The sequence below is a fragment of the Taudactylus pleione genome, unplaced genomic scaffold, assembly GCF_031769625.1.
Source record: "Taudactylus pleione unplaced genomic scaffold, aTauple2 ptg000095l, whole genome shotgun sequence".
NCBI lineage: Eukaryota > Metazoa > Chordata > Amphibia > Anura > Myobatrachidae > Taudactylus > Taudactylus pleione.
Window position 1 is genome coordinate 21,246,706 of NW_028284497.1, and position 16,286 is coordinate 21,262,991.

Here is a 16,286-nt window from a genome sequence, read left to right on the forward strand (position 1 = left end):
GCTGCCCTGCTAATCAGGGAGCCAGCTGTACTCACAGGGAGATGCTGAGGAGGCTTCCTGCTGCTGCTGCCGCCGATGCAGCTCTGACTGTAGGGGGTCCGCGATGCGCGCTGCACGCAGCGCCACGTGGCCCCCCCCCGAAGACGGAGGTCTCAGGTGTCGGGGACCCCAGGCTAAGTGCATGCACTTGCGAGTCGGTCCCCTCCGGCAGCGTCCCACGTAGCAGACAGGCAGTTGCAGCTACTGCCCGTCTGTCCTCAGATTCTATTTATTAAAAACTATCCTAGCCCTTAGAGTAGGAGAAGTCTTTTTTGTGACCTGCTCCCACTCGGGCACAAACTAATACTGGCCTAAAGGGTGGTATAGAGGGGAGGAGCTAGTCATACTTCATTTAAATTTAAAGTGCCAGCTCCACTCAGCACCATCTATACCCCACTGTCTTGAAGTCCTCCAGTGTCCCCTAGTGGATGAAGGAGAAATTACTGACATTGGGGTAGATGTACGAAGCCCAGAAGCGGTATCAGCGCACGTTATGTGAACTGATACCGCTTCTCCCCGATGTATGATCGGGGGTCTGGGCGGTAAATGACAGGGGCGCTATGCGCCCGTCATTATCGGCGCTGCTATCTACAAGATAGCAGCGCCGATAGCCTGGGCTATGTATGAATGGTCAGATCGCCTGACCGTTCGGCTGGCTGTAGCTGTCGTTATCGACAGCTACAGCCTGGCGCTAGCCTATACCTACAGCAGGGACAGCGCTGTCCCTGCTGCCGGCTCCAGGGCTCCACGTTGGGATCTCGCAATACTTGCGAGATCCCGCGCATGCTCAGTGGAGCCAGCCGGGAGACACAGCGCATCAGCACTAGGGTGATGCGCTGTGGTCTCTAACGGGTATCGCCGGAGGGGGGAGTTAACGCTCCCCCTCTCTGGCCGATGAGATGTTTATACATCTCATCGGTAGTGCTTCCTGCTTCGCCTCGGTAAAGAGGGAAGCTTTATAGCGGCACGTTAAGTGCCGCTATAATACATCTACCCCATTTTGTCAAATATTGCCCAATAAAGAGTTATATATTAGTTCAGGGATGGGGAACCTCAGGCCCGGGAATCATTTGGTCTGGCCCGCTGATCTTTTTTTCTGCTAGCCTAATCTGGCTAGCAGGGTGCCTAGAATGGCACCCTGCAGCCTGAATCTATGCAGCAGTGCAGCCTGATGGGTCCTTAGGACGCATCTGATGGTCACACCACTGCCCTTAGAGCTCCCCGGAGCATCCTCAGGATGCCCTGGGCATAGCTGTAATCACCAGCGATTGTGGCCCCACCCCATGTGACATCACACGGAGGGGGCATGGCCTGCCCTAGAGCCACAAGTAATGTTATATATATCAAAATAGCCCTCGGCAGAAAAAACGTTCCCCACCCCTGTATTAGTTGAAAGCCAGTAACAGATATTCAGAGTGCTCATTTGTAAACCTTGTGTGGACTTGGATGGTGGTCAAACCTTTTGCACCTACCTTGTCACCCTGTACTGAGTGATTATAGGTGCTGCTTGGTGAAGAGCAGGTAATCTTCAATGAGGTAGTTGGAGAGATCACATTTTTCGGAGGTTGTTTAATTTTATCAGCCCATGATAATGCTGAATTAGAAGTGCTCTCAGGAGACATTTGTGTCACATCTAGAAGGCAAAAAAAACAAACAATTTTGAGAACCAGCTCAAGTCATTTGTTTTTAACTGTAAAAAATATATAAAATAAATCGGACTAATATTTTTCCTTTCTGCGATTGTATCAGCCTTTTTGGGGATGATTCAATTCTGTGCGATGTGTCAGGAATTTGTTGGTGCTAGATGAAATTGTGGGTAAAAGTAATCTCCATGATAATTTGCATTTTGATTCCAAACTCCTGGAAAATTGTTGGAGCATAATCACGTTTTTTTCTCTCGCACCCCTGTGCGGGTAAAAAAAGGTGAGGGAAGTCCTTATTTTATAGTAAAAACATAGGAACACTGTACAGCACCTCTGGTGTATCCCTTCATATGACTAATCATGCATTTGGAGGGGTTTAAAGAATTATTTGGTTTAGCGGTTTTATGCGGCTAAACCCAACCTCTATGGGCGCGATCAGCTCAATAATTAGCATCAAATTAATAGCGCCCCATGATCTCCCGTCACTTTAGACTGGAGATCGGGCACACTAAAACAACTGAATTCCGCCCAGAGTGGCTAATTTTGAGTTGGGAGAAAGACAAAAAAAAAGTTACTTTACACATTGGTAAAACCACGTTGCACCCGTTGTCGGGCAGATTTAAAATCTGCAGAGAGATTTCAATTTAGGTGGGTTGTGTCCAAACTCCTAAATTACAGTGTAAAAATAAAGCTGTCCATTACTTGTGGGCTACATGCAAAAGCAGCAGGTATTTCACCCTGTATGCAAAAATAATAAATGTATTTGCATCCCTTACATTGCAACATGCTTTGTTCCAGGTACAAAGTTACTTGCTTTATTTTTTGCTTTGCTCACACCTCAGAATCAGCAGAATATACTGGAGAGGAAAATAGACAGTAATGGATAACCTTATATCCTTGTAATCTACAGAACATGACGCATATTTTTTATAGATTTTCAAAAATGTGTACTTGCTGTATTAGCAGTCTTTTTAAATTCACCTAATCTACTAAACATGCTACCTCTGAGACAAACGGTCATAACCCCGCTTTACCAGAAGGATATATATTATGTATAGGTAACCTCGCAGGTGTGATACACATCACAGACATATCTGGCAAGATTCCTTTTCTATTAAGATAACCGGCCCTTGGTTATTAATCAGCTGTTGCACTGAATCACAAATAACTAAAGAAAACTGTAAACTGGGATAACTGTAAAGAGCACACACTGCTGGCACTGCCAGGGCACTAGCACACATGCTGCCAGGACACAGCGCACCCTGCTACCAGGACTGCCAGTTACAACATCGGCGCACAGATGACACCATGCTGTACAGGTGCTACAACAGCTTATTGGCCACCCCATTCCTAGGAGGTGCGATATCACCATGATGCATCACACCGGCGGCGCTGACTGTGGGAGAGACCTTATGGGCAGCCCCCAGCCCTGTCTGACCACCTGTGCAGGGGACTACGGAGGCGGAAGCGACCTGTGAAGTTACCGTGTGGCCGCCGCTTGCTGCTAGTGTACAGCGGCGTTAGCACAGAGTAGGGGTGGAGGGGGCAGCACATACCGCCGGCCTGCATTGCGCCTCTCTGTACAACTTCGGCCCAGCCCGAACTCGTCCGTTAAACCCCCGCGCCTTTTTGCCAGCCGCTGGCGTCACCTGACCAGCACAGCACCGGCCACTGCGGACAGCTCGGGAATCGGTATCGCGACCATCATGACTTTCAGGCTGGCTATCATGACGTCACTTTCCTTAGCTTCGTGATTGTAAACACTGAAGAGAAGTATACTACTATTTTGTCTCTATGATCAGAGACATTTTGGTGGAGCCGGTTGCATGCATACTCTATTCTAGAACTCCAGAAACATGGCCGCTTGCCATATACCAGCTATGCGTAAGTTGCTGGAGTCAGAATAATTTGTATCGAAGGAGGATACGATACGAGGCTGAAGTTAGCTTCTTATTCACCTTATTCGTGCACCAGCTTCTTATTCACTTCTTATTCATTTTCCCGCTTCTTTTTCAGAACTTTTTATATTAAAACATTTAAATAAAGTTAGATCACTAAGTTAACACTACATACCTCCCAAACTTCTGAGTCCCAGAGTCGGGACCTCCGCGCGCTGGTAGCACACGTCATGCGCACAGCATCTATTCTCGCTCTGCATACCCGCTGCTCTGCTATGCCAATTTCACACTTGGAACCAACAGAGGGTGGTCACGTACATATGACCCACTTGCCATTTGCCTTGACCAATAAGGATTTGGGCATAAATAGGGTGGTGAAGCGGGCACAGGCACCAGATTTTGTCATTTTGAATAAGTACCTGTAGTTTTGCAAGGGTTAAATAGCCTTGGTCAACAAATTTAACAATTGGGGTCATTCCCCAAATTAGTAAAAGCCCCACACCTCTGAGCATGGTCTGGTATTGGAATACAGGATTAAAAATCGGTATGGGGTTCCCCTTTTTTTCCGATAACCAGCACTAGGCTGGTTATAGGGAGAAGGGGGGTAACACTATAGCAGGGGGACACACTTAGCGTGGTGTCCTCCTGCCATCACATTAACCAGTCCCAAACTATTCAGCACAGTTCTGGAACTCTTGGAAAGTTTGTACACCGTCAGTGGCGTAATGAGGGGGGTGCATGTAGGGCACCTTGTCCTGGGCGGCATCTGATAGGCACGGCAGAGGGGGTAGCCGCCAGCCAGGGCAATGTCCAATGCTGTGACCAAGTGTTTGATCCCAGTGCCTTAGTCCTGCAGTCCGGCGAGATGTGTCCCCAGCAGAAACCATCAGTGTTCGGTGCTGGGACAGTATGTCTGTTTCCAACGCCGGCCAAGGACCAGCGGCAGCTGACGTGGCACCGGCTGCTAGCTGAGTGCAGCTCTTGGACCGCCGACCATTGAAGAGAGCTGACAATTTTGCCAATTTTAGCCAATCACGGCACGCGGACCGGCAGCCAATAGGAAGCGGCCACAGTGAGCCAACCGTTGTAAGCTACGCCTATGGCGCCTGACGTCACCAGGTGGAAGAGTTAGTTTGGCGGAAATGGGCGAAAAGCTCCAGCGGCCGTGGAAAAGTCCAGAAGACACCGGGCTCAAAAGAGAAAAAAGAAAAAGCTCCAGCGGCTGCAGAAGACAACGGGCTCAAAAGAGAAAAAGCTCCAGCGGCTGCAGAAGAGGCCAGAAGACACCGGGCTCAAGAGAGAAGAGCTCTGGCGGCGTCACTGGCCAGCAGAAGAAGAATGCAGCCGAGAACCAGAGAGTACTGCAGTGGTTGGGATGTAAAAGAGCGAATGAAGCTCCTCACTGCAGTCTCTCTCACTGGACAGGTAGGCCCTCTATGAGACTTTACCATCATTAACCCCTCCCTAGACCATGTAGGAGTAATCAGGCCTTAGGCATGTGGCACTAATAGGCGGGCATTAGGTCCATGCTTCTTAGGCTATAAGTGACCCTGGGCAATAGGCCTAGGTCACAAATAAGGGGCTGTAATTTTCTCAACCTGCCCTGGGCGCCAAACACCCTAGTTACACACCTGGACCTTGGTCACTGCTACCTGGGTGAAGATTTCTGTGGCAGTGGGAGTTGGCCAGCTCGAGGTGAAGACTACATGAAGCCCTGAGATGATTGGAGTCAGCCCACCTCGTGGCTAAACTAGGCTTAGTTCAGCCGAAGACTACTGGGCTGATAAGTCTAATTGCATTGGATTTTCATTCAATTGCATGCTATTTTGTCAGGCATTAGGCCTGTGGCCACTGTGGGCGTTAAACTCTAATTAGCAGGGATGGCCTTTGTTAGGCGGACAATAAGCCCAAGCCAGAGACAGCACTAGTCCCACAAGGCATAAGGGGAATAAGGCCCTATAGGGTTAATTTGGTTTCCACATCATTAACCCATTGTTAGGTGGGCAATAGGCCCTATATAGTGTCATTGACCCCCTATGAGGCAGGCACTAGGCCAGAGGCAGCAGAAGATCATTAAGCCATGTAGTACTGTTCTGATTTGATAAGAACATTGTTACCTCATCAGCTCAGCGCAATCAGGCCTCCATTAAAAGGTAGGCTGTAGTAAGGTACCTGCTTGTGATTATTGTAATGCTTTGTAATTTGGTAGCCCTCATCACGTGAGCACAAGGGCACTCTGCCCCGCATGTGTGTACACAGCACCCCACTACAGTTAGATACACACTACAGCTGGCTGCCCGGGAAATACCATGCTGGGCGGCCATGGGCTGCTCGTAGCCCAGCAGATCTCGGTCAGAGAAATGCAAGATGCAATGGGAATTGTAGGCAGCAGCCATGACTGAACAGAATTTGAAGACAGCGCCAGGCTTCAGTGGCCGATTTAGGACCCTCTGTGGTGATATTGCACATGCGTGAAACATTGCAGTGTTTTTACCATCGAATGCTTTTGATGCACTTATTAGCTATGTCAAAGCTGGATAATTGGCTGAGACAAGATCAGTTTAAAATTGGATCGCAGCGACGCCATCTTGCGACTGGCCGCAAGATGCCATCTTGGAAATGTGATCGCAAGACGCCATTTTGTGAATGGCCGCCCAAGCGCCATTTTAGATAAACTCACACTTTAGTACATGTGGCGATATTACTATTAGCATCATGCGATTGCATCTTACACCATTTCTCATACGCACAATTGCGCTGTTAACTAGTCGCATATTAGCGAATGCATAAGATCCTGTATGAAAACGCTGATTATTAGCTTCATGCCCCGCATCTGCCCCAAGTTAACTAGCGTCTTTACATCAAACCCCACATACTCACACATTACATATTCACATACAAGGTTTCATAAGCTACAAGATTCAATTATGCACATTTATTATAATTGCAAGAAAAATAAAGATTTCGTAACTAAGGTTTTATACGTGATAAGTAAGCCATGTTTGGTATTGTATTGATGCGTACTCTCAACAGTATTCCGGTAATATCAATGGAGGGATCGCAACATGCATTCTCAACTTATGGACCGCAGAGACTTCAAGCAACAAAATGTACATTATATGACCGTTAGGATTTGCATGAGGCGGGAAACCAGAGACCACCAGTTGTTAGAGGCTGGACTGTGTCCATTTGAACCAACCTGTTAAATGTCTTGTAACATATGCCCTCTCCTTTAGGACCAATGGTATTAGCAACAAACTTCTCTATTGTGTTGTTTATTTCTGGGGGGTATAAATAATGTGTGCGCTCTGACCCTGGGTTCCTAGTCTTCGTGCTGAATGCTGATTGACGAGGGGTTTCTTGCCGATGCCTACATCTGGTCCAGAGCACTGCATATGTATAACTGTACTTGGGTCTGTATAATTCCAAATTGTACTTCTAACTAGCGTGTAATTGACTGTACTTTTACTTGAATAATACTTTGTGCTTTGAAACCACAGGTTTTAGGTCTGGAGTCTTTATTTACTGTATAACTGCGTACGCAAAATAGAGTCATCCTTAAAGGTTTATAGGCAGGATATCAGAAGGTATAGGCGGGGGTGTATAGAGGTTCAAAGGCAGTATCGTTAGCTACAATTACAATATTAGTTGGTGGAAGCCCATCCCACCATTCAATGACAGGTTTCCAATGTCCATCCCTAGACGACAGGATTGTGAGGTAAGCTGGCATACTAAAAGGGCCTATTTATCATTTTCTGTGAAAATTCATATCACCTTAAATTGTAATATTAAAAGGATTGTACCTATTTAATTACATGGATAACTCAGGAGATATGTGATATCTCCCACTTTTCAATCTAGATGCAGTCCATCTAAATTCTTCTAGCACCAAATTTGTTTGCAGAGCTTGACTGTTACGCTGGGTATATACTAAAATATATCATACAGCAAGTATGCCTAATTGTGCAGTCAGGGGTCATTCATCACATCATCCACCTGCTGTGCTGCATAGCAGATGGGATGATGCAATAAATGATGCCATGCTCTAACAAGTAGCATGGAATACTACATTGCACCATCGTACACCAGATCATGCAGTGTGTACAGCGCACAGTGTGTATTGTTACACTGCATTAAGATGTCACTGGGTACACATTACAGTGTGCGCCCAGCTTTAGTTGCAGGAGCCTCACCCCTTCCTATGTGAAGGTGTTCCGGGATGTGAAGGATCCCTACTGATTCTTCTGCCGCTGGCATTCCATATCGGGCACCGGATCACCCAGTGTCAGCAGGGGGTCGCATTGCTGGGTACACGTAGTTTAGTGTACCCAGCTTAACAGTCCAGGTTTTAAGGATATCAATGCTTGACTACAGGTAATTTAATTAGTACCTTAATCATATGACTCAACCATGAACAGCTCTAAAACTATTGGGGTGTCTTGATCACATTTGGGAACCTCTGAACTAGACCCTTGCTCACAACCTCAGATGTGTGCTTTTACAGTGTACAGCAGGGAATACAACGTGGCCCTCCAGCTACTGTGAAACTACACATCAACAATGCTAGTCAGTTTTGTAATTGGACAGAGCATGATAAAACTGGCAGGGCATGCTGGGATGTGTAGTTCCACAGCAGCTGGAGGGCCACATGTTGAATACCCCTGGTGTAAAGTCTCACTCCATTGCAGAGGTCAGCCTATGCTGCCTCCAATATATATTTTGGCTTGCAGGATAATCTGGTAATGCAGTCAGTAGCTAGTTTAGGACACCAGTCATTATGATCAATAACTAATTCATACTGGGGCAATGAATTAGTGAGTCAACAAGCCTGGATGTATATTTTAGCCACCAGAGTGGCCTTTCAGTTTGCTTTATTAATAGTTGTAACAAAGTTAATACATGCAAACTTAAATGTATAGTCATTTATCAGAATAACTGTGGCACATTGGGTAGTTCCTTTTTGCTATTGCAGCTAGGCTGTACAGTACTTTATACATCACATGGCAAGTCGCAGCTGAAAGCTATAAGGTACTATCCAACACACTTAGAGGGTTACACATCATAAAATAGTCAAAACCATTTAATATAATGTAACTTTGTTTTATTTACAAACAATTTGGCACCTGATCTCCTTGTACATACGGTCAGATTACAATGGAAGACAGTCTGCTCCTTCATTCAGCAATGTACAGTATATTGCATGTAATGTTCTACAGAGCCATTTGTGAGTAGTAGGATGCATCATATTAAATCTAACAATAAAAATTCTTCTAAGTACATTTTGCCTTTTATTGTGTGTCAAAATGTGGCCACTAAACAAAATCAAGACATTAACGCAAAATGTAAGATCAAACATGCATAGAACATGTAAACTTTATTAAACAGTGGTCTGGAGAGAGGGGGGTTCACACAGATGTGACAGCATAAGGAAGTCAGAAGAACAGAACACAATAGCAGCTCCATCATGTAGGCACTCTCACTGAGCTCATGTGCTGTTAAGAATACAGCTCTTGCACAGCTGTGGTTGTGAGGGTCATAGTCCTTGTATTCACTGAATACTACAATATATACAGATTGTCCCAAAAGATTCAAGTGAAGAGCAGTTCATTTCTGTTGGTCTTTTGGAAGAGGCCTTCTAAAAAGTAGTATGTGGGGTTCTGTAAAAGGAGAAAACAAATAAGATCATTCAAATAATTCCAGGATTTTCCCTCCATGAGCATCTATTGTATACATATTCTTTCAATATAAATAAAATTTGTATACCAGTTCCACAAAAGCCAAATTTACATTTCTAACTTATAACCTCTTATGTTGGTTTACCGCTCAAATGGGGTCAGCAGACTAGCCATGTTGGCTTGTTGTCAATGTATATTTTCATGCAGCACAATGGGCTCAATCCCATTACCTGCAAAGAGAGCGAGTCGTCTTAGACAGCACTGCAACATGCCCCCTCGCAGGCTGATCTTACCCCAGACTCGTGGATTATTGTATGCACTCCTATGCTGACGCACTTACTCGTGCAGCGAGGGAATTCGTGGCCAATAGGATTGAACCCAATAACTGTCCATTTGTGATCAAACAACCAGAAAATAGCACTTCCCATTGATTTTTTTTTACTAGCGTTTTTCACTATACGCTGTCAGATGCTTTTTTTTTTTTTAAAAACTAAAAAAGCATAGACCAGTATATTAACAGTAGAAATCATGCTTTCTAGTGTTAGAGCCATTTATACATTAAAGAAGTGTAAACAAAAAAAACACCAGTGTGAGCACTGAGAAAGTCCTTGTTGAAAGGCATGTTCCCAAAAACAGTACATTCCTTTCTACCACAAATTGTTATTACAACTTATAATGCAGCTTCAGAAACCAGTTTATTAGCTCCCTAAATACTTGTCATTAGCCATAATATGCTATTACATGTAAAAAGTTATTGCTGCCTCAGAAGTGTTTTGAGAGAAAGCTTTGGACCTTTTTGGATCTTTAAAATTAGTCACTTCTGTGTTTCTCAAACACAAGAATCTACTGTACATACATAACAATATAAAACTAACTTCCTCGAACCTGGCAAAATTGGTCATTTTGACCTCAGCCATTTAACAGGAGAGGATTAAAATTAAGTCCTAGGTGCCCAATTAAACATGGATATCTAAACTTATCCCACAATTTCCTGGAAAGAGCACACTTCAATACAGTTGGTCGGCTAACATGGACCAAAGACACTCCAATTTGGTTTTCATTTGTGGGCTTCTTACTTTTGTCTATAAGCCTACTGAATAAGCATGTTTCCTTGTTTTCCCCATCTTACATTCTTCTATGCCAAGTTACTCATGAAAGATTTGTAAATGAGCCTTCTATCAATAATCCAAGTCGGTTAATGACTAAAGATTTATTAAGTTACCTATATTAGTGGTGATGGTCCCTCAGTATGATCTGGGATAAATGGTTGGTCTGTGCATACCACAATCACACAGCCATCATTGACATTTGGAACCTATATATTTCAGCATGTTTTATGCACACTCAGAACTTGAAAAACATCCCCTACGTATTCTTGTTCAGTGGGCTTCTATTTACTTTTAATGTACCAGATTTGCGCTGGAATGTACGAGTAAACCCATGCATTTGTACTCACATTTTTTAATTATTTTTTGTACTGACATATTGGCATTCGATTAGTAAATCCAATCAGCACCCACACTTTGTAAAGCAGTCAGCTGTTATCACTAAGGTATGTCATTAGAACATAGGTAACAATTAATGTTGAATAGCAGCTTATTCTATGCTCTATTTTAGACATAACACAGAAGATGGTGGCAAATTAAAGTTTACTTTGACTTGTCATTCAGTGACTGTCATATGCAGGAAAACCTGGGGAGCAGTAAAGTATGTTCAATGCACCAGTGTTTCATTTAACACCAAAACCACTACACTTTACATTTTAAAACCATATTCATCATCAGCTGCATTAGATGTTCACCACATACCTGGTTCATGAATCATGTAATGAACCCAACCAAGGCTTTGTTGAACACCGAGTCTTCTCCACTCTTCCTCAGACATCAGATGCGTTTTTGGTACTTGTTTTGCCAATTCTTTTGGCAGCATAACATGCCTAGTTAATAAAAAAAAATATTCAACTTATTTTAAAATGATTTGGTACAAACAATAATAAAATAAATACATATTTAAACTAAAATGATTTTAAGCATTAATAACTTCATGTACATGTCAAACAGTTAATGGTCATAACCAAGTGTACATTTCTCTTTGCCCATAATGGCATTGAATCTGTTAAACACCTGAAAGAATATCTTGGCAGTGTGATATTAAAACTGCATGTGCAATGACTGTGCTTAACCAACAGCAATGTGATATAATTTTATACTACAGATAGGTCTGATTGGCACATAAAAGGATTGTACCCCAGAGCAACCATTTGGTGACAGAAGACATTCACGTGAAGGTGGTGCTTGATTCCCCAATCCACATTATAGCATCAATGAGGATTTGAAAGGTGTACCCCTCACTAAGGGGTCTATTTACTAAGCAGTGGTAGATAAAGTGAACTGTGATAAGGTACCAGCCAATCAGCTCCTGCCATGTCACAGGCTGTGTTTAAAAAATGGCAGTTAGGAGCTGATTGGCTGGCACCTTATCACCATTTACTTTATCTCCTAACACAGCTTAGTAAACAGACCCCTAATGGGGGGTATCCACTTAGCGATTTAAACAAGCGATTGCACGATAACGATGCAGTTATCGTGCAATCGCTTGTAAATTGTGCATGCATAGGGCATGTTTTGGACGGAAGCGACCTGCGATGCGCGTGTCCGCTGGTCGCTTCCGACATCGCCTGTACATGCAGTTCAACCTGACTATCTTGTCAGGTTCAGTATGTGCGGGGATGAGGGATGTGCCGGGACTGACCAAGTGAACGTTCAGTCTAGGCACATCACTAGCTATAGAAACAGCACGATTGCAATGTCGCAATTGTGCTCTCGTTTGTATATCGCTAAGTGGATACCCCCCCCCCCATTAGATTCCAAATGCAATAGGGGAGCGTTTAGCAGTAAACTCATATTGGTTGAGTTTTATCTTTAAAATGGGAAACATCTGAACGAGAGTTTAAATAGTTTTAGTCTAAATCCATGCAAGTTTCCATGCTCTGACTTTCATTGGCAGAGTTGGGGGGGAGGTGAAAAAAAGAAATGTGAGTTTACTGCTAAACTAACATTTTCTAACTTCTCCTCCGATTACATTTACCCCTATTTATCAAGCAGTGATAGCAGATTTTTCTGTCGTACTAAGCACCAAATGGGTTACTGGACATATGTCATGATTTCTCCTGCAGTCCCTTTTATTTGAGCTTTTGTTATCTCCATAGACTGGTAATGTCAGCGCAATTTAGCAAACTGCGATAAACTATAATCTGCACCAAGCCTAGCCAACCTGTGGCTCTCCAGCTGTTGTGAAACTACACATCCCAGCATGTCCTGCCAGTTTTAGCATTCCCTAATAGCAAAACTGAGCAGTGCATGCTGAGACCTGTAGTTTCACAACAGCTGGAGAGCCACAGGTTGGCCATTCCTAATCTAGACAGTTTTTGCCACGCACAAACACCATCTCATGGAAGTTTTATGAGCACTTTACTGGACGGCAAACTCCAGGAAAGTACTTCGTATGCGCCACTAGCTTGTCAAGCCCAGTATGGATAACAAGTAAACTATTAGTCGTTTTGGCTTGTGTATGCCCAGGGCAGACATTTCCTGGGCATGTGTGGGCTGGTGAGAGTATAACACTAATTTTCAGTGGTGCATCACACTGTATTGCTGTCATACAGTGCAATACAGTATGGCAAGTACAACTCAACAAATGAAGGATGATAAATACACCCTTAAATGGTTACTTGAGGGAGATAAAATTAACTTGCTAGAGTAATCCAAAGATGTGCAGTATGCATTTGGGGGACGGGGGCAAGCATCCGTTCCCCACGATTCCCACCAATTACTTAATGTAGCAAGGTCCACTATAGTGGATCAGTAAGGACCTCAGCTGGAATGCTTCAGCAGTGATCAACATAGTACTAGCTGAGAGAGATGCAAGCATGACACTTTGACCAGATATGTGCCTGTGCTCCAGACCCTTTGCGGTTCATAAAAGTTTACTGAAGCCTTTCAGCAGAGGGCTCATTACAGGATGCAGCACCCCCACCAATGTACAGTCAGTGATCGCAAAATACGCACTATAGCGCGGATTTACGTGCTACGGGCAATGAGGGTCTACCATTTTTAAAATGAGTGGGTCCTGCAGGACGCGCTGCAGCAGCCGGCCCAGCATCTTCCTAAACCAATCAGCGTCGAAGGCAGTGTCTCTTCGTCTAATGAGGAAGACACCCGCCCCATCCCCACAGCAGCTGGCCCAGCCAGCATCTTTCCAAACCAATCAGCTTCGGGCAGCAGCGTCTAATCATCCAATAAGGACGCCAATCCTGTCCCTGGCTCACCACCCACTAGCTATAAGAGGACACAACGAGGGGCCTGGATTATACAGCACACAGCAGCCACCACAGAAGGGGAGGAAAGGACTGTTTAAGAGGAGCCGACCCAGAGAGTTGGAAGCTGAAGCATGTGCTCCCAGGTACTGCACCTCCGATCTCTGCCCATCTCCTCCCCAGTACAGGCGTCACCTCCGATCCTCCCCCAGTACAGGCCCTGGCAGCACCTACAACCCCAACCCCACTACAAGCCGCACCTCCGATTTCTCCTCCCACCCCCATACAGGAACTGGCAGCTCCAGCACAAGCTGTACCTTTGATCCGCTGCTGGCCCAGCATCTTGGGTGTGATGGATAACATGTGGGGGCCGTACTAACAAGCAGAAAGCCAGAGTAGTGGCAAGTAAGATGGTCTCCCTGTCTTAATTGCCCCAGGGTGCTGACTGTGTGGTGGAACCCTTTTGTGCAATGCCAATAAAAGCCCATAACCCCCTCCTTGACCTCCCCTTGTACTGCGCCAGCTACCTACCTTCGCCACCTCCCTACCCCAGCCAATAGTCACAGCGGGCCCAGGTAACGGGGCGGTGCCTAATCATGGGTGGCATGGACAAGCCCCCTTCATGAAAAAAAAAAAAATGTCAGCGGCACGAATCACTAATGACGGGACGCTTTAAGCCCCCTCAGCCCAGCACAAAGCCAGGGGGGGGGGGGGGGGGATTCAGGATCAGTGTGATCGCTCCCCCCCCACAGGCATAGGCGACTGCTGCTCAGCCGCCACAAGCAGTCTCCCACTGCAGCTCAGCACACGCTGTGTGTTGAGCTGCAGCATCGGACCCGAGCCGCCACTGGGCCCCTCAGGAACTCCGAGCAAATGGTACCCGCTCCGCCCCCCCTCTCGGCACCCCTGACCCCAGCAATGCCGGCCCCAAGCCCCCAGCACTGTTGCAACTGTCTGCTCTTAGCCCCCTTTAGAGTTACCCCATCTTCTCCCTGCCTTTACCCCCAGCACTGTCCCAACTGCTGCCTGTCCTCATCCCCCATAATATGTGATAGATCCAGAAACAGTGGAGCGGGGATCACAATTTTTTTTTGCTCAGCACGTTCACTTACAGTACTAGTGGTAGAAAAGGATTGCAAAACGCTCCCAAAGTAGGAACCTGCAAATAATCATATTTAGATAGTTGACATTTAAAAAAAATTAAATGCACAATAAGTTTCCTTTTTAAACTTACCAGGTACATATATGGATAGAGAAAATTATTTGGCTTTCTAACCTACAGGATACAATGGCAAGCAATAAGCCTGTAATTGCTCAAAACATATGGACATTGTCTAAAGACTTAAAACATCATTGAAAAGTTAATCCAATTATAAATAGCCCCTCACCCCACCTAAAGCCTCATTCCCACTGGTGTAATTATTGTTTCAGCCTTTTTACCACCAGTACATCACTTGTAACCATGCCAGAAAAAAATACAAAAAAAAACAAACACTTATCAATAACCCCATACCCACTTGTAGCTATGTTACAACAGGAGCAATGCTGCTTCCTCCCTGGATGCCGGCTGTCCCATCCATTTGGCAGTACAAGTGCACGCTGGGAAAGCCTGTGCAGCCTCCAATCACCTTCCTAGTAAGACCATAGCCACTAAGCATAGTATCAGAACACCATCACCTCGCTCATGATGAAGCCTCACTGCAGCACATTCCTGAGTGGGTATGAGGCTAATCTGCTCTTTTCGTGCTACAACTACCAACAAGCACCAGTGAGGGCCTATAGTGTAACTAGTAACCATCAGCAAATAACCATAATCAGCTAAATAGTTTTGTGCGGTTCCTCAGATATCAGCTTGGAGCCCCCGGCACACAGACACAAGCTGTCTGCAGGGGCCCACAACATGACAGCTGCCACGGGAGCCAGGTAATACATTGGGGGGAGAGGGGATATAAGGGACTGTGCACATCGCCGGCTCCTTTACAGCAACAGGAGTAGCCGAGCATATACCACCCTGCGCCATCACATATAGAAGCAGTATTCGTCCGGCCTTCGGGAGAGAAGGCTAATCCACCCCCCACAGGACACCCATGAGGCAGCACCCGCTTACCTGTACTCGTACTTCTCATCCGTATACTTGTCGGAGTAGTAAATGTTCTTGAAGGACATGGTGCCGGTGAGGGCGGCCGGGCCGCGGTCAGGCTGCTGTGTGAGGCCGGTGAAGGCGGCGGCAGTGTCTGTACGCGCTGCTGGACGAGATCGTTTCTTTACGTAACTGCCGCCGAAAGTTCACGTTTTGAATTGCGCAGCACTCGCCTTCTATTGGTCCACAGCGGCGGCGCCGGCAGCCAATCACGGATTCATGTTTTTTTATTTTTCAACGCCGGCGTGCACAAGCATCCGACCAATCGCAGTCCTGTTGCTGAGGCTCCCCCGGAAGGAGGTGAAAGTACAGGGAGACGCACGGGGCGGAGTCACAGGGGGCGGGTGCTGCTGCCGCTACAGCATACAGTACAGTAATTACAGTATATACACCACCAGCGGCGGAGTCACTCAGTCACGGTGTGCACTGTGCAGCATTACCTGGGTGACACAGCACTGACAGCTCTCCGCCCATAGATGCTACGACGCTTTCATGAAAATAGTTCCATATTCTCCAGCAAAGATGAAAGATCAGCTGCAGAGCAGAGCATTGTCCATTAGCAGCTTTGTGACCGGC

General features: G+C 45.7%; 2 protein-coding genes across 5 annotated transcripts in view; both read right to left on the bottom strand.

Moving 5' to 3' along the window:
* Window positions 1-3,433, bottom strand: part of SECISBP2 (SECIS binding protein 2) — a 38,824-nt gene extending 35,391 nt beyond the window's left edge. For 2 of the 4 annotated variants that reach the window (XM_088470052.1, XM_088470051.1), the window contains exons 1-2: window positions 3,239-3,433; window positions 1,512-1,672 (exon numbers count right to left, since the gene is read on the bottom strand). In XM_088470052.1, coding sequence (XP_088326178.1) covers window positions 1,512-1,672; window positions 3,239-3,251 — 174 coding nt within the window. In that variant the 5' untranslated portion in view covers window positions 3,252-3,433. Of the gene's footprint in view, window positions 1-1,511; window positions 1,673-3,166 lie in introns of all 4 variants that reach the window. The other 2 variants (XM_088470050.1, XM_088470048.1) reach the window with 1 other exon arrangement.
* A 5,226-nt stretch (window positions 3,434-8,659) lies between these two features.
* CKS2 (CDC28 protein kinase regulatory subunit 2) lies at window positions 8,660-15,911 on the bottom strand. The gene is made up of 3 exons (XM_088470257.1): window positions 15,678-15,911; window positions 11,064-11,191; window positions 8,660-9,237 (listed from the first exon to the last, which is right to left on the bottom strand). Exons 1-3 carry the CDS (start codon window positions 15,734-15,736, stop codon window positions 9,185-9,187), a joined length of 240 nt encoding a protein of 79 aa, XP_088326383.1. The 5' UTR covers window positions 15,737-15,911; the 3' UTR covers window positions 8,660-9,184.
* Between the last annotated feature and the right edge of the window lie 375 nt (window positions 15,912-16,286).

Coding starts and splice junctions, on each gene's coding strand:
- CKS2 (XM_088470257.1), bottom strand. CDS start 15,736: ATGTCCTTCAAGAACATTTACTACTCCGACAAGTATACGGATGAGAAG. Junction 11,192..15,677: donor GATGAGAAGTACGAGTACAG/GTAAGCGGGTGC, acceptor TTTATTAACTAG/GCATGTTATGCTGCCAAAAG. Junction 9,238..11,063: donor TTACATGATTCATGAACCAG/GTATGTGGTGAA, acceptor CTCCTTTTACAG/AACCCCACATACTACTTTTT.